Source organism: Paramormyrops kingsleyae, chromosome 15 (assembly GCF_048594095.1).
Source record: "Paramormyrops kingsleyae isolate MSU_618 chromosome 15, PKINGS_0.4, whole genome shotgun sequence".
Taxonomy (NCBI): domain Eukaryota; kingdom Metazoa; phylum Chordata; class Actinopteri; order Osteoglossiformes; family Mormyridae; genus Paramormyrops; species Paramormyrops kingsleyae.
In genome coordinates this window covers 14,782,168-14,804,974 of record NC_132811.1, presented here as the reverse complement: position 1 = coordinate 14,804,974, position 22,807 = coordinate 14,782,168, and the positions used below count along the sequence as shown (strand labels likewise).

At 41.1% G+C, this 22,807-nt stretch overlaps 2 protein-coding genes across 4 annotated transcripts; one reads left to right on the top strand and one right to left on the bottom strand.

The window, feature by feature from the left end:
- Positions 1–3,599: 3,599 nt before the first annotated feature.
- LOC111840069 (syntaxin-binding protein 3-like) lies at positions 3,600–12,690 on the bottom strand. Of its 2 annotated transcripts, none has more exons than XM_023804477.2 (19): positions 12,551–12,690; positions 11,811–11,860; positions 11,305–11,386; positions 10,613–10,689; positions 10,380–10,452; positions 10,001–10,101; positions 9,113–9,258; positions 8,692–8,788; positions 8,467–8,591; positions 8,212–8,310; positions 8,051–8,108; positions 7,895–7,960; positions 6,982–7,062; positions 6,480–6,615; positions 5,962–6,068; positions 5,521–5,622; positions 4,962–5,047; positions 4,339–4,487; positions 3,600–4,260 (listed from the first exon to the last, which is right to left on the bottom strand). In XM_023804477.2, the coding sequence occupies exons 1-19, from the start codon at positions 12,594–12,596 to the stop codon at positions 4,160–4,162; spliced, it is 1,782 nt and encodes a 593-aa protein (XP_023660245.2). In that variant the 5' UTR covers positions 12,597–12,690; the 3' UTR covers positions 3,600–4,159. The 2 variants fall into 2 exon arrangements, with proteins under 2 accessions (XP_023660245.2, XP_023660246.2); XM_023804478.2 differs by lacking the exon at positions 12,551–12,690 and adding an exon at positions 12,272–12,467.
- Positions 12,647–22,807, top strand: LOC111840068 (fibronectin type III domain-containing protein 7). Of its 2 annotated transcripts, XM_072700032.1 has the most exons (15): positions 12,647–12,759; positions 13,020–13,077; positions 13,730–13,745; positions 13,991–14,248; positions 14,584–14,844; positions 16,169–16,426; positions 17,278–17,529; positions 18,133–18,387; positions 18,880–19,134; positions 19,394–19,648; positions 19,811–20,065; positions 20,518–20,775; positions 20,954–20,983; positions 21,627–21,664; positions 22,283–22,807. In XM_072700032.1, the coding sequence occupies exons 1-14, from the start codon at positions 12,647–12,649 to the stop codon at positions 21,656–21,658; spliced, it is 2,556 nt and encodes an 851-aa protein (XP_072556133.1). In that variant the 3' UTR covers positions 21,659–21,664; positions 22,283–22,807. The 2 variants fall into 2 exon arrangements, with proteins under 2 accessions (XP_072556133.1, XP_023660243.2); XM_023804475.2 differs by lacking the exons at positions 12,647–12,759; positions 13,020–13,077 and adding an exon at positions 13,185–13,368.

Below are 22,807 nucleotides of genomic sequence, written 5' to 3'. Positions count from 1 at the left end.
GTAAGCCTTTCCTGGATTGTTGTTTTTTTTCAGGGACGCCAATGATGATGATGATGATGATGATGATGATGATGATGATGATGATGATACTTTATTGTTCCCTTGGGGAAAATGTTCATTCAACATACAGCCTGGGAAAAAATTAAGAGACCACTCTATATTTTTAAACAAATCTGCATTGTTAAACCCTGGTTTAATCCTGGTTCTGCTGGCAGAGGCTACACTGAGCAGCAGGCTGCTTCCAGGCTCAAAATTTCTAAGACAGCAGCACATAAGAATAAGGTGAAGCAGGAGACACTGGGAACGACCAGAAACCAGCCAGTAAAAAGGTGGAAGCAACATTGTAATGCCAGAGATGACGGTTAACTTATCCTACAGTCTCTCATAAATAGCTGGATGACATCAAGTGATCTTCAAAAGGAATATGAAACATTAAGTGCAGGTGTGAAGTGCACTGCTAGGACAGTTTGTATCAGGATCCTAGAAGTAGGACTATAAAGCAAGGAAGAAGCCCTTCGTTGATGAGAAACAGAGAATAACCAGGCTGGAGTTTGCAGAAAATATATATAATATTCACAGACACACACCAATAAATTGAGAAATGAGTGAAATAAAAAATTGTGCTGTGGTCTCTTAAATTTTTCTGTAGCTGTATATACATCAATCAGCCATAACATTAAAACCAGTGACAGGTGAAGTGAATAACCTGTCAAAGATGCCATTATATATTAGGCTAGTTAACAGTCAGTTTTTGAAGTTGATGTGTTGGACGCAGGAAAAAAATAGGCAAATGTAAGGATCTGGGCGACTTTGACAAGGGCCAAATTGTGATGGCTAGATGACTGGGTCAGAGCACCTGCAAAACGGCAGGTCTCGTGGGGTGTTCCCAGTATGCAGTGGTCAGTACCTACTAACAGTGGGTACTAACTGGTCATGTGGGTCATGGACGGGACCATGGGTGCCTAGGGCTCACTGGTGAGCAGGGGGAGTGCAGGCTAGCCCATCTGGTCCGATCCCACAGGAGAACTACTGTAGCACAAGTTGCTGAAATAGTTAATGCTGGCTATGATAGTCAGGACACACAGCGCATCACAGCTTGCTGTGTAGCCACAGACCGGTCAGAGTGTTGTCCCCACGCTGAGCCCTGTCCACCCCCAAAGGCGCCTACAATGGGCATGTGAGCATCAGAACTGGACCATGGAGCAATGGAAGAAGGTGGCCTGGTCTGCTGACTCATGGTTTCTGTTGTCATCATGTGACTTGACCTCCAAATTCCCCTGACCTCAGGCAAGTTGGACTCCAGCTGTATTGACCCCACCTATCATGTCAACTTACTGATGATGTTTCACACAAAGATTCAACAAATCCAATAAATACAAGACAGTGATGCAAAGCACAATAGCAGAGAAAGGGATGTTGGCAAAATGGATATTATGAACAACTCTGCACATGCGCTGCAGGGGGCGCTATCATGGAGCACGTTTAGCCACCAGCTCATTCCACCATTGTGTGCTAAAAACGCTACAGGGAATCGTTCTTATTTCCTGCCGTCAGACACTGCAACGTCTGCTCCAAACATGACACTCCCACCCAAACCCCAACCCCCAGACATAACACATTAGAAAGTATCCATTTTCTTGCAATAAAGTCTGGTGCTGTTTTTTTATTTTTACTGAATAATATGTTAATGTGTTATTTCATTAATATTCCATACTATTCTTTTTTCAGGATTATATCCACTTTTTGCACTATGTGTAGTGTCTGTGCACTTTGGTACTGCAGTAAATGTAAGATCAATGAAATTAAAATAGTCAAATGAAATCTACACGGACATCTAGATTTTCAAATTTAGTATCTTTATGTCCCTGTGACTTTAATAACCGCGGTCAGTCAGCATCACAGGAACCCCCTTCGGTCTGCTGCTGTGTTGGTGTTTGGTCTGCAGGGAACACTGCCTTCTACTGGCCAGTTTCGTCAGCAATTCTTTTCTGTCTTAGAAGTCTCCTATCCTAGTACTAAGGCCCAACTCTACAGAGATACGGAGATGGTCGGCAAGTAAGAAGCTCTAAAAGTTATCAAAAATGCATGAGAATCAAAGTAAAAAAAAAAAACAGCAAAAATGTTGGTGTATAAATAACAGACATTTCTGGTTGGTGTTCTTGAACGTTGGAGAGGGGTAATACCTTAATTGCTAATCCATGCCTCCTCTTTGGGGATGAAGTTACAGAATAATATGTAAATAAAAGGGTTAGGATCTATCAATGTAGCTTTGTTGCTTCTGCAGTCCTCCAGGGTATTTCAGAATAATCACAGACTCTCTAGGGGAATGTTCTGGACGGGAAGGTTGGCAGCCACACCTGCATCGTGGCAGAGTCAAAACCTAATAGGTGTACCTTTCACTTACAATTAATTTTAAAACCGTAAATGAAAATGTGTTATTTATGGTATTCCAAAATTCTCTCATACTTGCAACACTTGCTCTGAACATCCATCGAACTGCAGTTATCATATGATGCTTTAAAAGGGTTGACGTTGTCCGTGAGTGTCCCTAGAGTGGGGTACTGGGAGAACAAATACAGAAATATGCCTATTAAATAATACGTAATGTTGCATAATTAAAAAATATCGACGGTCTATATATATGCTACTGATAGCTTCAGTTTCTATCTGACTACTGCAAACCTTTCAGACGCAATTATCATTACCCATATAAATCTTGAGAAGCACCGAGTTCCATATCACCCGTAACCTGAGAAACACATGCTAATCGATGAAGTAAGCTACAGTATACGTATTAGTGTACGAGTCTGACACAACGAAACAAATTGAGGCAACGGGAAAAAGAAGACGTCGATATAAAGTAGGGCACATTTCGCGTACCGTATTACATTACGGCAGCTTCATAAGTTGGTCTGAGAAAGAGTCCTACCCATTGTCCGGGGCCAACTTGTTCATCCGACACCTCCAGTGCCCGATATCGCAGACACCAGCTGTTATTCAGTTTCTTTTGAACTTGTGGTCACGCTTATTGTAATGCCAGCTTAGGAAAATATTTTGTTGCAAAATATTGTGTTACTTCTGTTTGTGGGGTGGCATCTGATTAGCTGTTTTTTTTCCTGTTTTCCACACCTGCACTGAAGAAGACCCAGTTCTTGCAATGAATAAAGACAGAGCCATACTCAGATTTGTGACGAATTGTAATTCCCCTGGTCCAGACTTCTTTAACAATAAAAGTGTCTAAATCATTTACTATTGCAGCTGACAAGGTGTTGAGGAAATACACTCTAAAAAATTGCTGTACTTTCCTGAATCGACGTTCGATCATTTAATCTTTACTCAGTAATATCAGAGATATACGCATACTTTAAAATTTTATGAGTACAAAATCAGCAGAGAGGTTAGTACTGCATGCTAACGCCTCCAGAGTTGTGGACTTATTTCCATCCCAGCTCATTCTCCGTTTATATAGATTTTCACTTAGAGTCGCAAAACATTCACTTTGGTTAATTTGTCACTAAACTGAAGGGTGTTTCTGACTCCAGGCTCACCGTGATGCTCTACTGGAAAGGCGGCATGGAAGATCAACACAGTACAGAACGTGCACTTCATATGAAGTTTTATTTTCAAAACTTCAATCACATTTCATTTATCTATATATTCTTACAAAACTGGATGAAGAAGAGTAGATGTTTAAACACATAGTTTGCACATAATACTCAAATGGCTCATATTTCACCAAATCTAGCCTTTATGTGTACCTAAAGAGAAAATACTGTAATAAATATATGGAATACTGTTGCAAACAATTGTAATTAACAACATAATCCGCTTCTTAACCAGTTATTATATATAAGACATTCATTTAAAAATTACAGCCTCTGGTTATATTTGCAAGTATACAGTACAGGAAGCCAAACCACTGAAAGATTTTCTTGTCTGTATTAGACATGCACACGCTCTATAAAGTTTGTATCTCAATAATTCAATAAGTCATCTTTACAGTAACAGTAGCTCACATCGGTTTGGTCATTAATCTTTTTCTTTAAAGAATTACACACACCAGGTAATAACTCACACCTCCATCAGATTTATAGACAGGAAGTAGCCCCTTGTGACTTCCTGTTGGGGGCTTTATGTGGGCAACAGTGAGACTGAGTGTCTACTCTGCCACCTCCAGCACTGCCATCTCTTCTGTAGGGGGCTGGCTGAGGGCCTTAATGTCATCTAGGAGACCAGTGGGCGTCAGAATATGCGACGATCCTAAAACGACAGGTAATAATGACGGTTTTACAAGCAGCCAGTCTTAATAACCATCCATGGAACTGAAGGGATACCAACCCATGATGACCTCGCAGGACTTGAACGCCTGCGTGACTTCGTAGGCGCAACGCATCTCTGAGTAGCTCATCCCACCAATGATGAAGATAATGAGGCGGGACCTGGCGCGCAGGAGCTCCTGGCTGCTGGACTTCTGCTTCTGCCGGGCGCTGTGACAACAGGAAAGCAGACTGGCGCAAAGACTTACTGTGGATCACAGCTGGTTCTACCAGAGTCCAGCTGTGGAGGGGGTCAGACTTTCCCTGAATCTGCACCAAATACTGCAACATGCTTGTTAAGATTATTATTTATGTTGCCTATGTTTCTTACTGTAGCAAAAGTGAAAACAAAAGTTGTAAAGACAAATGAAATGACTAAAAGGGAAAACACCTACACATTCTGTTTCCTGTTGATAAATTCACTTTTTACTACTACTTCCTGTGCAACAAGGAGTGTTGTGAATCAGGCAATGATATGGGCTTGCAAACAGGAGAAACCCCCCTTTTAAGCACATACAAGACCTGGTTAAGTAAGGTGCCATACATGGAAACACCAACTGAAATTTGAACCAATGATCTTCAGGTTATGGGCCTGTGTCGTTAACCACTGCGTCACCTGATCCAGTGACGAAGATGCGCTCATACCTCACCACTGCGGCGCTGTGCCAGCCGGCTGCAGTTTCTGACTGCTGGGGCCACTCTTTGGCATCCAGCTTATTCTCCAAAACATCCTGAGGTTCGAGCAAGAACAGCCGTCACATTTCCACTGAATGTCATTAAAACATTCAGGGGTAATAATCTGCCACACAACCTGTAAATATACGGTTTTAGCCCATAATATGCAGTAAAGCACATTAAAGCTTTAAGAAGAGACTAAATGGCTGGTGAAATGTTTTTTCTTCTTCAATAACCTACAGGTATTACAATTCTAGGTTGAAGAAGAAGGTGTGAGTTCAGACCAATGAATGTACTGCAAATTTGAAAAAGGCTTAGAGCCAGTAGTGTAGTGATGCATGTTGGCCTACACTTAGACAGAAGTGGTCCTTTAAAGCTCATGCTTTCTCAGCAGAAGTGACATTGGATATTGTTTTTTTTTTTCTTTTCACGTGTCCGTTAAGGTGCACCGTGCCTGTGTTTCACACAGGATCGACCTTGCTGTCTGGTGATTTCTAGGGGGCTAGTGAGATTTCCAAGACACGCTGACCTCCATCACGTCTTTAATGACCGGTGTCCAGCGAGAGAGGTTGTACTTTTCTTCGTTAGAACGGTCCCTCCGCGATGGTTTGCGTGTCGAGAACAATGATAGCTGGGGGGAAAAAAAAAGTTTTTAAAAATATATGCATACAGTATGTTTACCCATCCATACTCCACAGCGGTTTACTCAGTAGATCAGTGTTTCCCAACCCAGTCCACGTTTTTGCTCCCTCCCAGCTCCCCGCCAATCAGGAACACCAAATACCTGGTACAGGTGTGCTGAGAGGAAGCAAAACTGTACTGAGAGGAAGAAAAACTGTACATTTTTGGACTGAGCCAGAGCATGCAGAGGAAGACTGAGAGCACTGTGAGAACATGCCTCATATACATAAAAACACTCACATTAAAATCCACACTAGTGGGTTTACACGCAAACCCCCAAATCACATACCGAAGAGATGATGGGAACTCCAAGCTCTCTCCAGTTCAGGATGTACTCCATTGCATCCTCAGCATTAACGTGCTGAAGGAGTTTATTCAGGTTCTCTTCAGTTGTCCCTAATGGGAAAAAAGCACAGAAAGCTACTTTATTCATCCTGTACTTTGTAACAAAAATGAATGGCAATCGGTAATTACATTTACAGCATTTGGCAGACGCCCTTAGCCAGAGTGACTTACATAAACGCTTAGAAGTCTCTATCAGTGAATAGCATGTTATTAAATGCATGTAGCATTAATTTCATTTGACACTCTTATCCAAAGCAACTTAATGGAAGAATTACAAATTATGTGTGTTTTCCTTGGGATCTGAACACACAACCTTAGGGTTATCAGCAAAGTGTTCTATTTGTTGAGCTACAGGAGCAGACAAGACAAATATCAGACTCGGGGGTTTTATGAAAGCTGTTTATGACAGAAAGCTGCATTTTCAGTGTTAAAAGGAAAAGTGTGCCATAATTGAAAGCAAACCGTTCAGGCTGAAAACGTAAAGCAGCACAGCACGGATCTTGTCTTGGGTGCAATGAGGATTTAGCAGCACAGGAAGGAGGGTCCTCATGGGGTCCTTTATTTTTTGACCGTCTACATCAGTGCCTGTGGCCAAATCCTGAGGAAAGGAGCAGTCCACGTTTCATAACGAATGTTTACACCTATTTCTGTTTAAGAAACCGCCTGAATGGCCTTTTGAATATTCATTACTCATATAACTCTGAGCATCGCAAACAATACCAATTGATTTCTAACTGTTAATATCCATCCATCTTCCACTGATCCATAACCAGAGTTGGGTAATTCAAGTCCAGAGAGACTTGAATTACAAAATCCCAGTCTGGACTTTTACTCTCTGGACCTTAATTACTTAATTACCCATAACAGTGACATACTGCTGTATATTTCAAAGCCTATTACACATTAACTGCAGAGTTTGACTTAATGCTAACATATTTTTTTTCAAAAAGTTTTAAAACACTACCTGTTCAACTTTACACAGTTTCTCCACATTCTTCTGAAAGCAGTTCATACAGTCCTCTGTTAATGTAAGGTGAGTAGCTTTCTGCAATTAAAATGAAAAACATCAAGTCACCTGTAACATCTTGCACATGTCAGGTTCAGCATGAAATAACCAAAATCTTCAAATCTGAGGGTGGCCAAGCTTTTTAGCTGTATAAAAATGCCATGAGAGGAGCCATGTCATGAAGACAGCTAGTGAATACAAACTAAATTCTTGAGTTATCTACTGGATAAATTAATCGTAGCTGAAGAGATTCTTTAATATCATCCCTTTCCAACCCCACCCCTGGAATACAGTGGAACCAGTTAGTTATCCGTGGTTTACTGTGGTCTGAAGAAAAATTGGAGAATTCCAGAAATAAATGGTTCAAAAGTTTCAAACTGCAAGTACAGGCTGTAAATCCACCGGCCCAGTCATGCCCAGTACGACACACCCCCCAGTACGACTCATCCCCCTTTGTTCCCAAACCCACACGTCTCATCCAGTCTGCATCTAGAGTTCTCCCTGATTCATGTTAATGCAGTGTTTGTTCTATATAAAAAAATCATGATTTTCATTGTTCCGTCATCCCTTGATACATGATATTGTTCAATGCTATGTCATCTCTTGAGAATTAGGCTGAGTACAGTACTGCACAGTGCCGCAAAATAATCTACAAATGTACTTTATTAATTGTGAAATGAAACAATAGTCAACAATTGTTTGAAAATGAATTAACAAAATGATTAATAAAGAATAAAACAGATACAAATGATTATTCTCAAGCAGCCATGCAAAACAATTTATGGTGCAAACGAACGAGCACTGGGAACAAAATATCAAACCACAATGTAGACTGATCCCCCAAGCTAGTGAAACGGATGTCGGCACTAACCTGTGCAAGCTGCTTACGGTGGTTGGGCATCCTCTGCATGAGCTGCGCCAGACCACTGATTGACATCTAAAAAAACAAAGTACAACATCAAATAAACTGCTTGAAGGTGAACTCAGATCAGATCAAGGCCCTTAATGTTTCACAGTGCCACCACACCTTTTCGTCTGTCTGTTTCTTGTTTGCAGAGATCTCCTTCAGTAGCTTAGGGATCTGTCTAAAAGTATTACATTTCCTGCATGAGTAAAGAGTTTAGAGCAATACAGAGCAAATTATCAACAAGACAAATTTATTTCAGACTGTGATTTTGACACGCTTACTCAGAAACTTCTGCAATGTGCAGGTGTCGAAGTCTGACCCAAAGGTCATCGCTTTCGTCCAGCTGTGTCTCCTTCATCAAACCGTCTTTATTGCGGAACCTGGACGTCCAATGAAAGTCAAGCAGATCAAGGTCAATGCGAAGAGCACAGCTCTACAGGTAATACTGCAAGCCTGCTTCTGCTCTCCGAACATGTTTCAGAGACTGGATAAATTTAAAGGATAGGTTTTGGGATTAATAGACCAACTGGACGGACTTGTATGTGTCATTCTCCAATGGGATGAGGTCGTAGGCCATGGCTTGGTATGTGAGCTCATGCAGGACTGGAGTGACTGGATCAAATCCTCTTTCCACTATGAGCAGCTGGGCCGGCGTTTTCCCCTGTGGTGCAATATGAGAATGAAATGTAAAATAAATAAAAAAAAAGCCATTATAAACATCACAGAGATCATCGAAAAACCCTGTTAAGGCCACAAGTTACCTTTTTCTGTCTGTTCCCACTTTCCCTCTCATAATGCTGCGCAAGTCTGCTGTCTACCAGCTCAGCCAGCTTCTTTGCATTATCTACCTTCAAGTCCCTAAAATGAAAACATTTAAAAATACATAATAGGAAATTAAAAAGATGCACTGACCCTCATCCATTCATTTATCCATCCATCTTCCAACCACTTATCCTGAGCAGAGCAGTACAGGGAACAAGGCAGAGCTACATTTAGGACAGGGTGGAAATCCATCGCAATGCATGCACACACGCATGCACACGCATGCACACACACACACGTACACAATCACCTGACTGTAAAACAAAATGAAATGCATATGATTACTATAACGTGCAGTTCTATGTTTTTGCAGTGAGGAAAACAAATGAACCCTGGAGTAACATGTGATGGGTCTTTTACTTCTTGTATCGGATTCCAGGATACTCCTCCAGCGCAGCGCAGAGCGCGACTATCTGATCTGCCACCGCTTCCAGCGTCCGGACTTTGTCTTGGCTGTGCGGATTGTAGATGTGCTGGAAGGTGCCAGGATTGTCACAGGTGAAGGCCTAAAAAAAACGGGGGCACCAAACGAGAGCAGGGACGACACTAAACACCTGCGAGCACTTTAATTACTCACACTCTTTCCAAATGCCAGTATGCCACACACAACAGGACTATACACTGCAGATGGGAGAAATGGGCGGGGTTAGCATATGATGTCAATCACTGCACAATTTCAACAAAAGGGAACCATTACAGTAACCAACCAGTCATGGGGTGGACAATGTATAATAATCCCACCCCCAGTGGGCTTTGCAGCTTCAGTTGTCCCAAACATAAACAGTAATAATCCTGAAAAACAGTCATGTTTAACAATGATGAAACAAAGCCCCTTAACCTGTGAAAAATACAAATCCGTGTGTGTAAAGTATTCAGAATATAAACTAAAGAAGGCATTTTGCTTTCATGTAGGGAAGCAATTTTCATTCTATAACTCAAAATCTCGAGCAAACATCATCATTTCACAGTTGCAAATAATAATGGGGAAAAATAATTTCAAAATTAAAATGCGTATAAGGGAGCCATTCATCCATCCATCCATCCATCATCTATACCGGTTCATTCATCTGGGTCGCGGGGTAGCTGGAGCCGTATAAGGGAGCTTCTTATGCAAATACAACAACATAAGCCACTATAGGATATTTGCTTTGATCAGAAGAAGCAAAGAGTGAAGATATCATGTTTGAGAAAATTAACATTCGATTAACACTTCATTCGGGGTGATTTTTAATAAACTGTAAAACTTACTTGAGACTCTTGGGGCAAAAATGAGAGGTTTAGCTCCTTACAGACTCGTATAAATTTTGCACAGTGCAACTTCATTTTGTCAAAAACTGGATCAGGGCAATCTGAAAGCGTAAGGGTGCAATTATCACCAAACACATCTGGCTGACGCATATTTGTGAAATATATCTCATGCACTGAAAGCACTGCCAATTAGTGGACTGTTTGCAGCTTTCAGTAGTGCATGATGGTTTTGAATATCATCTCACTGACAATAAAAACACAAGCAATTCACTCTTTTCAAATACTTCCTTTAGGGCTCTTTTCACCAGTAACAGTATCTGTATAACAATCTTTGGAAAACTACTTCCTGCTCACACTGTCCTTCCAGCAAAATACTCACAGTCGGTGAAATACACGTATGCAGATTTATATTTGGGTTTGGGCGTGAAGTCGTCGATTAACACATCAATACACTGGAAGAGAAAATTATAAACACAAACCAGTCATTTTTACTGCAGTAAATTCATCAATAAATTCACAAAAAATTCTTGAAACCATTATTTGTAGCTGAACTTTCACTTCCTTAAACCCAAAGGGAATACAAAATGTCTGCATAATTAATAAGGAACAAACCTTCTCATTTGGAGAAATGAAGTATATAGCTTTCATTTCTGGAACTGGTTCCCGGCTTTTATAGAGATCTTCAACAACTGTGAATGAGACACTTTAATTGACTGATTGGGGTTAATGACACAAGCATGTCACCTTTATAACTTAAAACCCAATATTCAGTTTTGGATGAAAAATAATCCCAAAACTGAGACCTGCATTTACTTACAACACAGATACATGTTATAGGTGCTACAACGACTGAGAATTTTGTGTTGTGTACCTACCCCCACAATACATTATTTGTTAACATGGGATCTTTATTTCAGTTTTAAGCGTTTCGTTCCTGATTTCGTAATCGTACTGTCCTCTCCATGCTTTGCAGCTTTCACATACTGACTTTGGCATGTTTTACATGCATATTCTGATGCATTGTGTCTATGTGTGCACCCCAGCCTTAAACCTGGGCTAGGCTTCAGGCACCCCCATGATCCTGATCAGGAGAAGCAGTTACATGGATGGATGGATGGATGGATGGATGCAGAGATGGATGGATGGATAATAAGAATAATCGATACTTTATTGACCCCTGTGGGGAAATTGTCTTTATGCCTCCCCCAACATGCTCTTTTTTTTTTTTTTGGTAGAGTAAGTTGTCTGCGATGGATGGATGGATGCAGAGATGGATGGATGGATTTTGATTTACTGTAACTCACTAGTAATGCCTTCCGACATCAGGTCAGACATATTGCAACATGAGGACAGCAGCTTGGTGGTGAAGTGGTCCAGAATCAGCACCTGAAATGACACAGAAAATACCACTGGGTCATTTGGCTTGTTTACAACCAGGTGTAGTTATAGACTATCACTAAGAGGATAAAGAAAAGAAAGAAGATATTCAGTATTTGTGTATATCAGCTTAAAAACAAAATGAGAAATACCTTTCAAAATAACAGAACCAACAGACATACACGTCTGTACTATCTTACTGTTTTATTTTATTTATGTACGTTTGGTCTCTGGATTTTTATCATATTTTTTACAATGTGTTTGAGCTACTGGATTGGACATTTGAATTTCCCTGAGAGTATGAATACATGAATAAACTATCTTTAAAAAACTGTTAAGTCAATTCTAACTGGAAAATATAAATCTATATGGAAATGTCAAACACAATGTTTAGCAACAGAATGTAATATTTTGACACTTGCACGGATCCCACCTTCCATATTTCTGACTTTTGACAATCTGTTATAATGCTGTCTTGGATTCCTGTAAAGACAAAACAGCTCTCATTAATAAAAATAAAAAAGTTTTCCCTGATTGTAATTGCCTACACTCATAAACATTAATTGAAAGCTAATTGTATAAGTATATATTATACAAACACTCATACATTCTTACATACACGCAAACATCTCTACACCGCTCCGGTGTAACTGGCGCTTAGCCAGCAGTCCGCGGCGGCTCGCGATACACCAGTGCCTGTCATAGCTGCGCTAGCGGCGTAGTGTGAACTAGCCGGCTTAAAAGTTGTTCAACTACCAGATCCACAAAGCAATCCAAATTTTAAAAAATCCAGAATGGTAAGTTAAGTCATGCATTTGTGACCCCGACTCACTCTCTCTTGCAAAAAAAAAAAAAAAACAATATTAGGAATTTTCCAATAACTTGTTTACTTACAGCAACAATAAGAGCTGCGTTACAAAATGCCGTTTATCAATGCATCAATGAATCAATGAGTTACGGCCGCTGAGTTCGCGATCGCAAAAAGGTCATTTCCAAACTTCCCGTCCGTTGGCGGTGCGGGGAACCTGCCCCAGACGCACCGAGCGCAACGCCGCCGGCCGCTCAGTGCGAACACGCGCCGGGGGGGTCTCCATTTTACCACTGACAGCCCGGTCACGCCGCGTCTAAACTACGTCCGGGAGCCTGGGAAGAGCGACAGTCACCCGAACTTACTCTGCCAGACGACCCTCTGCAGCCCCCGGTTCGCTTCCGCTGCCATTTTACTTTCTTTTCCTCTATCAGGCTTTTAAAAGCCCCGGAGCTCCGTGAATGCGTGGCGCGCCCCCGGGGAGCTCTGACATCACGCGGGCACGAGCGCCGACACCGGGATGCTGCACCGGCGGCGACCTGCTGGGGATTAAACAGACAGCAAATAAAACCGAGTACCTAAGTATCCATAAGCTGTTTTAAAACCAGTCACAGCGCATAACATCCAGTTTCTTTACACATGCGTGCTAATAGAAAATATAGACTAAATATTTTTTAATTTGCACAACACAATATTGATATGTCATACGTCATATAAATGTTTCACATACTTTCCTTTAATATTTTGGTATATAAAACATAAATGGACGTATAACATATATTATAATAATATTTAATATAAATTCTCATGTAGTATGTATACCTGCGTCCGCAGACGATGCCCGCCGGGCGGACGGGCGCAGACGGGCGCAGACAGACGCACCTGTCCGCAGGTAAGGCGCCCCGGACGGACGCTGATAGGCGCTGCGCTGTCGGGAGGAGGGGTCACATTTAAGCAATCTCGGCTAAAGCCGTATCGACGATAGACCGGTGCAGTAAACGGAAAGAAAATAAGATTAACGGGGTGCCGCGTTTATTAACAAATTGGAAAAAAGTATAAGACCAGAATTAACAGTCAATTAATGTCAAGACCTTTGGACTTTTGGGGGAAAGCAAATACTGAAGGCATGAGATCTATGGGTTTAAAGTCGCTTATTGTTGTTTTATTTGGCATGGTTTCCCAGGTAAGATTATTCTCTGTAAAATAATTTAAATGTGACTAAATGATACTCCGTGGTGCATGCAGTCGGTAATGCGTCTCTGCGTCTCATCCCAACTGAAAACAGTTGGGATGAGACGGTATTTCAATGGGATCGCTATATCTTCGTAGGGTAAAAATGAATTATTAAATAGAACATGGGAGTTTTCTTAACAAGTGCACGATGATCCAGTTGACAGGTAAATCAAAGAAAAATGTCAGACATGACAAAAACGGGTTTTCTTTTTCATTCGTAATAACTGCTAGAAAGGTTGTATGTATTAATATTTTATTTAACATTTTAGATATTCGAAATTTAAAAAGTAATTTTTGTGTTCTATTCACAGATAGCTGCTCAAAATGGTAAGTTCTGATTTTTGAAGGAGAACATTGGGCTAATTAAAATAACTATATATAATAGAATGCAATATAAATGTATACAATAAATATCTTTCGATTTGATTTATTCGTGGTTATGTGTGCGGTCAATTGTGAAAGACAGTGGAAAGTCCCAAACCTTTTTAATTGTAACACGATAACATGTGATTACACTGTGTAGGAATTCAGATGTAATTGTGTAATTAAATGTGAGCATTACTTTTTTACAGGAATGGTCATGTCTGTGTACACGGTAACGTCAAAAAGTGTGTCGGTCCAGTGGAATAAGGTCCCTGGAGCCAGTTCATACAAGGTGAAGGCTACCCCGAAAGGTTCCCTGGAATCGTCGTCTTACTCACAGTTTGGCGGAAACTTTGTGGTGGGCTCTGTCAACTCCCTCAAGCCAAACACCATCTACATAGTGGAGGTCGAGGCTGTCGACGGCACTTCTAATCTCCTGGGCCGAGCTACGATCGAACAGATCACAGGTAATTTCTCAAGTGAACCTACTACATATTTGCCAATATGCATAAACATGACTAGAATTCATTTTTTATTTATAAAAATAGCAATAGTAAGAGCCCCACATGAATAAAATAATAATAGGAGTAATAACCGTAAACAAATGCTTTAAACAGGGATTTTATTTGTAATTATTTGCAAACAATCACTTGTAAATTATTCACAAATAAAATTTGACGTAATAATGGGTTGCCACACTCTCTCGTCAAGCACCTAAGGGTGACTCTGTTATGAAAGGTGCTATGCAAAAATAAATTGAATTGAAATGCTGTAAATATAAATGATGTGTGATCCGTTACAGCCCCGGATGTGCCTGGCATTTCCAAGGCCTACTCAAAGCTCAGCAACAGCATTACAGTGGAATTCAACGCAGTCCAAGGGGCCAGCTCTTACATTCTTCGGGCTGAGTCGGAATCAGCCAATTTCTTCTCCGAGACCCAGGTGTCAAGTTCCCCAGGGACTGTGCTCAACCTTCAACCCTGCACTGAATACATGCTCAGTGTTATATCCGTCAACAGCGGCGGAAGAAGCCAGCCGTCTCTGCCCCAGAAAGCAAAGACAGGTATTGTCTTCAACCACTACAGTTGTACGTTTCAAAGAAAGTCGGCTCAATAATACAACAACATGATTGTTCTCTGGGATTTTGTTTACTTCACTCAGCGGTTGGGAGTCCTGGTCCTTCGGAGACTGCAGTATCCGCTGGTTTTCAGTCTTCTCTGGGGTCGTAGTTACTTTTGTGAAGCTAAATTAATTAAGTGAAACTATTAGGGTAGAATGGAAGTTCACCTGGTGCTCCAGATGGGTGGCCCAGAAAGGTGGGCTTCAGTAAGAGAAGCTTCCATGCTCATGGCCAAAGTGATCGGTCACATTTGTTGTCATGGGATTTTAATTCCCTACAAGTCCTTTTGATATTTTAGGAACTTTATGGATTAATGGACTTCAAATACAGTTAAATATTCAACCATAAGAACTACATTTGTAGTTCCCAGAGTTATCAAGGTGAGTAACAGGAGAGGGTTCACTGGTATAACTGTATACCAATAACCGTATACTAGTAACCGTATACCAGATCAGACTGGCTAAACTAGACATCATATGATTATCTTTCCTACAGTCGTGTTCTTTGGTGTCATGCAAACTATATTAAAAATATTATAACCCGTAGGACACAGTCGTCATGTATGCTAAGAGGCCTTGGTTAGTTGGTTAGGATTTCTGGGTTTGAGACTGTGTCTTGATGCCCCTTTCTCGCCGGGATGCTAAGCTGCAGTGAAATGTCTGCAAGGTAACCTAGCATTGACTTGCAGAGTGGCAGTACTGGTGCTGGCAGCTACTGAAAGTCGGAGCTGTTAGAAGACAGTAAAATAGCAGTTGTCATCCTTCATTTACAGTGCAACACTACTGTTGGTAAGGGAAAGGAATTAGGAAAAAATGAGGCACAAAGCAAGTCTCTATCTCAAGTATTTTTTGCAAGGGTGCATGGAGAAGTGCAGGATGAAAGTGAATCTGAATGCAGGTCTGAAGGTCATCTTCTTAGACTTCTTTCTTTATTCTAGTCACACATAGAGTTTTATTTTTTCATTCCTCCCATGCAGCGTTTGGGATCAATGTCTTCCATTGGACAGAACATTTCCACCCTATGGTGGTATTTCCACAGTTCTGCTGTTATTGTTTCTCAGACGTTTATGGCTGACGATAATGCTATGGCCTCTTTCACATGGCTTTATCTCACCTTCGCATGCTTTCCTTCCACAATTGTTGATCATGATTGAGTTCCCACACACTTGGCTGTACCTCTCCATAGTTTATGATTGCACAGATGGGAGAAGTGATTATTTCCAGTTTAACCACTGCGACTGTCTCATGCAATGTCCTGTCTTTTGCAGTGGTGGCAGCACCACAGCTTATTGCAGCCTCACCCAACAGCAGCACCATCCAGCTGTACTGGGCTCCAGTGACGAAGGCAGTGTTCTATGCACTGGACATCATCATGGAGGGCTCCGGCATCCGTATCAGGCTCAACACCACCAAGCTATCCGTGACCATACCCAATCTGCAGGCTGGCACCACCTACTGCACCAAAGGAAATGCCTTTGATGTGGACAACATCCCTGGCGATGACATCACCGTTTGCCAAATCACTCGTAAGGAATCTACAGGGTCCACTGCACTGAAGAACACTAACGTTACAAAGTAACATATTCTCTAACAGACATGGTATATTCCTTACCTTTGGGAGTGTTGCAAGGTCAATTAAAAGTACAGTACTGTGCAAAAGTCTTAGGCAGTCAAAGAAAATGTTTAAGGCTGTTTATCTATGGAAGTATACATTTGCTCCGAACACAAAACACGCAATCTAACCTTTAAACATATATAAATTAACAGCAGCTATAAAAAATAAACAAGAATTTCTTCTGTTCTCCAAAGAGTTACTGATATCTTGCTGAATAGTTAGATGAACACCTTTACTCAGCGGCACTCCACCAGTAATTAATTAATTATTGTAATTAGATAAATAACTCAATAAGTTATTGATTAGCCAAACAAGGTGGATTAGTGATTGAGTAAAGAAAAAACATTGGTGTATCGGACGGTTGCTGCAAATACTGAGTGACTTTAGGAGAGGTTTGGAAATCGCTATGCTGACATAGTTTGACAGATATAATATCATAGTTTGACTCCAAAAAGACGATCATTTAAACATCATTTTCTTTAACTGCCTAAGACTTTATCTTTATTGTCATCTCAGCTTAATGATGCAAAGGTCATATGCTGATAGGAAGTATCATTTCTCATTGATCATAATGCAAAAAAGTAAAATAGAATGTGAAGATGTGAGAAACACACACTTAAGACAATAAAATACAGACTTGGGAGTAAGATACAAGACAAAAATATATAGACAAACATCTATTCCTGATATGTATTGCTGCTCCTGATAGATCATGGCCTTCAAGCTTCTACTGTTCTACTCACTTGTTGTCTGCCTGCATAGGTCCCTCTCCCCCACTGATTTCGCAGATCAAGCCGAGCTCATGTAGCCCCCAGGGGTTAGTGGTGAATTTCGAGAATGTGCAGGGAGCAGACCGCTACCTAGGTCTGAGCTCCACTGGCAACAACTGCACCTCCACTGGCAGCCAGTGCATCTTAAGCCCAGTCAGCTGTGGTCAGAACCAATCCATCACCATCACAGCTATAAACCAGGCTGGCCCCAGCAGCCCCTCGAAGTCCATGAACTTCATCACGTGTAAGTACCTGGTACCTCCATTTCACCCAAGACAGGCTTCCTGCTTTGTCACTGTTATGTTCTTGTACTTTCTATCAGAGCCTATTGTCACATTACAGACGGGTCCAGATTTACGGCTGGGCTCCATTCTGACAGCCAGGTCATATGTTGAAATGGGCGTATGTTGGATTGGGATAATCGCACTGACTTTTAGGTGTGAGAATGAGGCTGGGAGATGCGCGTGAGGCTGGGATGGTCACACTGCCGTACAGTGCAGTACCTTCCAGAAGCAGCTGTCGTATGGCGTGCAGCACGAGCTAGGAAGTGTGGCGCAGTTGGGCGTATGGCCTCCCGAAATTTATTTTCACATTTACTTAATTAAAACAAAAGAAACTTTACACATAAGGGCGAAAGTCATAAGTTTCATCGGTTCTAACTCTGGGACAATGTGTCGGTTTTTACTGCTCTTTTTTCCATGAGTTTAGTATTATTTATTTACGTATCATGTTTTGTGTCATTTATATGCGGCAAAAAGCACGACAGGACACAGCATGTGATTACAGCAGAACCTGCCATAATCTATGAATGAGGCTGATGAGAGGATGCTGATTCTCTCCCTGCCAGTCCCCTGCTCTCCACAGACTCTCTGGGTGGAGGAGTCGGTCCCGGGCAGCTGCACGCTACACTGGGGCGCAGTGACCTGGGTGGAATACTACATGGCCTTCATCAAGAGGGACGATGGAACCGAGGAGTTCTGCAATACCACCAGAACCACATGCAGCTATACCTGCCAGTGCAGCTTCACTTACTTCATGAACGTCTTTGCTTACAACCGAGCTGGTCCTAGTCCCCCAGGCCAGGTGCTCAACTACACAACCTGTAAGTGACAGCAAATGTGGCACCCACACAGTTTTGTGGATTATGAGAGAGATCATATATTGCTTATAAACTCTTCAACAAATACTGGTTTTATTCTAGTCCTCCTGACCGATTACAAGTTGGCATTGTTCCGTTAACCAAGAGGAGCAGTTTACATCTTGGTAAATTTGTACTGTTTTAGTGGTGAAATTATATTTCTTTCTGCTATCCCAAACACATCCTGTTTGGATGAATTGCTGACTATAATTTGCCCTTAGTGTGTGACTGTGTCTGGCTCTGGATCACTGTCAACCCGTAAATAATTTAACGTGGCTGGATTGAGTTTCTATTTGACACATTAATGGACGTTCATGAAGGTAACAAGGGGCTGGAAAGCTGGGAAACATGTGAGATGTGAAATGAGGGAAAATGTTTGCCGAATGTCCTGCTCTTTACAAACCAATCAAATCGGATGGGAGGAGGTTACTACCCACAGCCTGTGTGTTCCTGCAGTTCCCTGCTGCCCCAAGAATGTGTCCGTATCACTGGTTTCCCCCGAAACCCTGGCGATCACGTGGGCACCCGTCCGTGGGGCTGAGGTGTACGAGACCAGGGCCGTCGGCACTTCAGACCTTATTCTATGCAATGACACGTCACCAGTGTGTGCACTGTCGGACCTCAGGTGCAACACCAAGTACAGCATTGTGGTCTGTCCATGTAGCGAACGTGGCTGTAACAACAACTGCAGTGCAACAACTAAGGAGACAGGTAAAGCACTGAACTTTTAGGTAGTGCAGTGAAATATTGCATGGCATACATGCAAGATATGTAATATGTGCAATATAATATAATGTAATATGTGGTTATTATATGAGTTGATGTATTGTATATACCAATAATCCTCAGTATTGAGGACTTCCCATAAACATAAGTAGGAGTCACTGAATGATTCTGCGTTTTTTAGTATGTTAGTATTCTGCATATACTAGTATGTTCTTCACTGTTTTTTTCATCCTCTCCACCTGAGCTCCCTGCCAACCCATAATCACAAGAATCCAGCAGCTTGACCCATTCTTGGTGAGTGTGTCTTGGACAGCCAGTAACACGGGCGCCATGTACACGGCTAATCTGTTGGAAAAGAGAGGGTCTCATACGTGCAGCTCCACGGGGACATTCTGTGAAGTCACCAACTTGCCCTGTGGCACCATGTTTGACGTCAGTGTCATTGCAAGTACTTCAGCGGGGTCCAGTTTTCCCAGTTTCACAGTGCCCCTGGAGACAGGTATGGGCTGGGGGGGTGACAAGTCCAGAGAAAGGGGCACAGTTAAGATCCAATGTGTCATTACTCTATTTTACATTTGCACACCCTAAACACAGCTTTCTGTATGCTTACGTTGAAGTTGTAAGATGAGCCATATCAGTCTTGAAATGACTCTCCCTTTAGTTCCCTGCTGCCCGGAAAGTTTCACTGTGACGCAGGTGACTCAGGCCATGACAAATGTCACCTGGTCACCAGCCACTGGCGCGAAGACTTACATCACCACGCTGACCTCGCCCCGTGGAAATGCCAAGTGCCACACACTGAGTACCAGCTGCCTGATGGGATGTATCACCTGTGGCACTAACTACACTGTTTCCATGGAGATCCTCAGTAGCACGGGGCACAAATCGTTGTGTACCTATCACGGTTTCTCTTCCAGTGAGTTCAGAACCCACGTTAGATTTCTGCACTAGAAATCAAGGCAAAATGGTGGCTCTGTGGTTCGTACTGTTTGTCTAACACTTACAAGGTTGTGCTTTCAATTCCACCCAACAGCTATGTAGGTGTGGAGTTTGTATGTTCTCTGATTTCTTCCTTTGATCCATAGAAATGATGATTAGCTGAAATATTGCCTCTAAACTACTCATCCAGGGTGTCCCCTTCCATGCGTCCAGTGTTTCAGTCTCTCTCTGACGCTAAACAGAGTAAAAAGCTATTGATGGATGTTATGGGCAGATACATCAGACCCATGATCATGCATAGCGGTCATGTCATAATGCTTAAACAGTACCAAGATCAGGCCAAGCATTCTGGGACAAGCTAAGAGCCAAATTGATCGAATTTCTGCTGCAGCTGAAGTAACTGCAGTGTTCTATTCTCGTCTTCGTTAGCCACCTGCTGCCCCTGGAGTGTCAAGCTCTACCGGATGACCAATAACATCATCAGGGTGTTCTGGCACTCCTCCAGCTCCCAGAGCACGTACATAGCTGACCTGTACGGCAGCGTCTCCAACTACACCTGTACCCCTCAGGCCGGCGCTAACTTCTGCGATGTGTCTGAGATCATGTGTGGTGACGTTTACACAGTGGTCGTGGCCCCTCTGTCACAAGGATCCAAGATCAAATTTTGCTCCCAAAGGATGTATTCAGGTAAATATCATCTTTTAAAAAAGTTAATATTAATTATTATATCACTGCTTTCCCATCTTTTGAATTATAATCAGCCTTGAGGGGTCTAAAGATGACCTGCTCATTTGTATTTAACTGTACCATCTTTGAAAAAGAGAATCACTGCTTAAACAACTGCCTTGTTCTTCTATTATTTCAGTATCCTGTTCTGGAAGTAATGTAGGAATGGGTATGTATAAAAGTGATAGATAATATGTTTACATCTGGAGAAATGTAAAATAAAGAGTACACCTATACTCCACTTATCAGGTTGTAACTGAATCCTAGAAACCACTCATATTCCGTGATTATTCTCATTATTTCTTATGGGGAAAACTATAAATTGCTCCCAGTTCCCCAACTGATCCCCCAGCACTCAAAAATACCCAATTAAGCATGATAAAGAACAATTGAAACACCATTTGTCTAATTACGAAAAAAATCATACAGTATAAATATGAATTTGTGTGTTTATATACAGACTTTTTGTAGTGCTATACATTACATTTTGTAGTGATACAAGGGATATTTAATAGTCTATTTTATGTAAAAAATGTGAATTAAATGTAATATGAAAGAGAAAAAAAAACAATTTGCATAATGTGTTTTACCTGGATTTTTATTTGCGTGAATTTCAAGTTTTTTCTCTGATGGTTTTGCTGTTTTCACTGAGATGCTCGATATGTATTAATATATATGGTAAGGAAAAAATTAGAATAATGGGGTATAGGTGTATAATATAATGGTTTAGATTAATTAGTCTAGTGTTCTGTATCTTTCCCTGTGAATTCTTTCATTTGCACATTTTGAATTTAATCATGTTCTTTTTTCAGTAATTTATCGTGGGAAGAGAAGTTTGGATTAGCATATGGTATGTATATTATGTATCTGAGGCACTTAAACAAAACACACCCTGATGTCTTATGAACTATTATATATGAAATATATATATAAAAAAAGTTTAATTTATGGCATAATTGTATTTGTGATATCCACCATGCTGCCTTTTTATATTTAGTTTTGGGAAATATATGTAACCATTTTCCGAGCAGTACTAGCAGACAATTGAGAATGGTTATAGTATAATAATATGAATCGCATTTAAAAGTGCTTTATTTCTGTCCTGGAATTCTGCAGAATCTTCACATCACTATTGTTGCATTTTTTAAAGCATCTTTTAGAAAAAGCCAAAAATAATCATGTGACTTTATGCACAGCACAAATCAGAAATGGAGTGTGATCATAATCATTCATGATTTATATGTGTGCTCTGCTCTTTCATTATTTAGAGCTCAGTAACCTTTTTAAGGCCCTTTCAAAGCCTAAAAGGATCAATAATCTGTATAAGAGCGTTGGGTTTGTCCAGCCCCTGAGCACATAGATAGCTCACTGTTAGCCTAAATGCCGCAGGGGAACCAGTCTCTACTGGAGGACTGTGATCATCATCTGGTGGCATATATTTTCATATAACCTTTGCTTTCATCCACAGAATGTAAAGGAACTGCAAACAGGTCATCCAGATAGCATCAAACTGAGAAGCAGCCATTCATCCCCCTCCTGTCTGTTTTGCTTCTTTCTCTCAATTTTGCAATATTGCTTAAAGCTTCCCCCAAAAACTTCCTTTTATACTTCACCTTACCATGCGATATACAACTACTTCTGCACCATATAATAATAATTAAGACCTTGTGACCAGAAACACAAGACAGCCATACTTGTGAAAAGTGATTTTTGGGACTGTGCATTTCTCTCATAGTGATGCAATTTTAGTTTGCAAACAATTGATAATAAAGTGGATATACATATAAAAAAAAACTCTTTTCCTCATTTTGGAGTTTTGTAATAATCAAAAACCAGTCTGTCCCCCAGCAGTAAGCCACATAACAAAATGTGACAAAAAAGACAACATATTCAGAACTAAAGACTGACTTTTCATTAGGATGATAATAAAGAATTTAACAAATACAATGTTTTACATTTCCTGTTCTTTTAATAAAACACATCCCTTGCATAA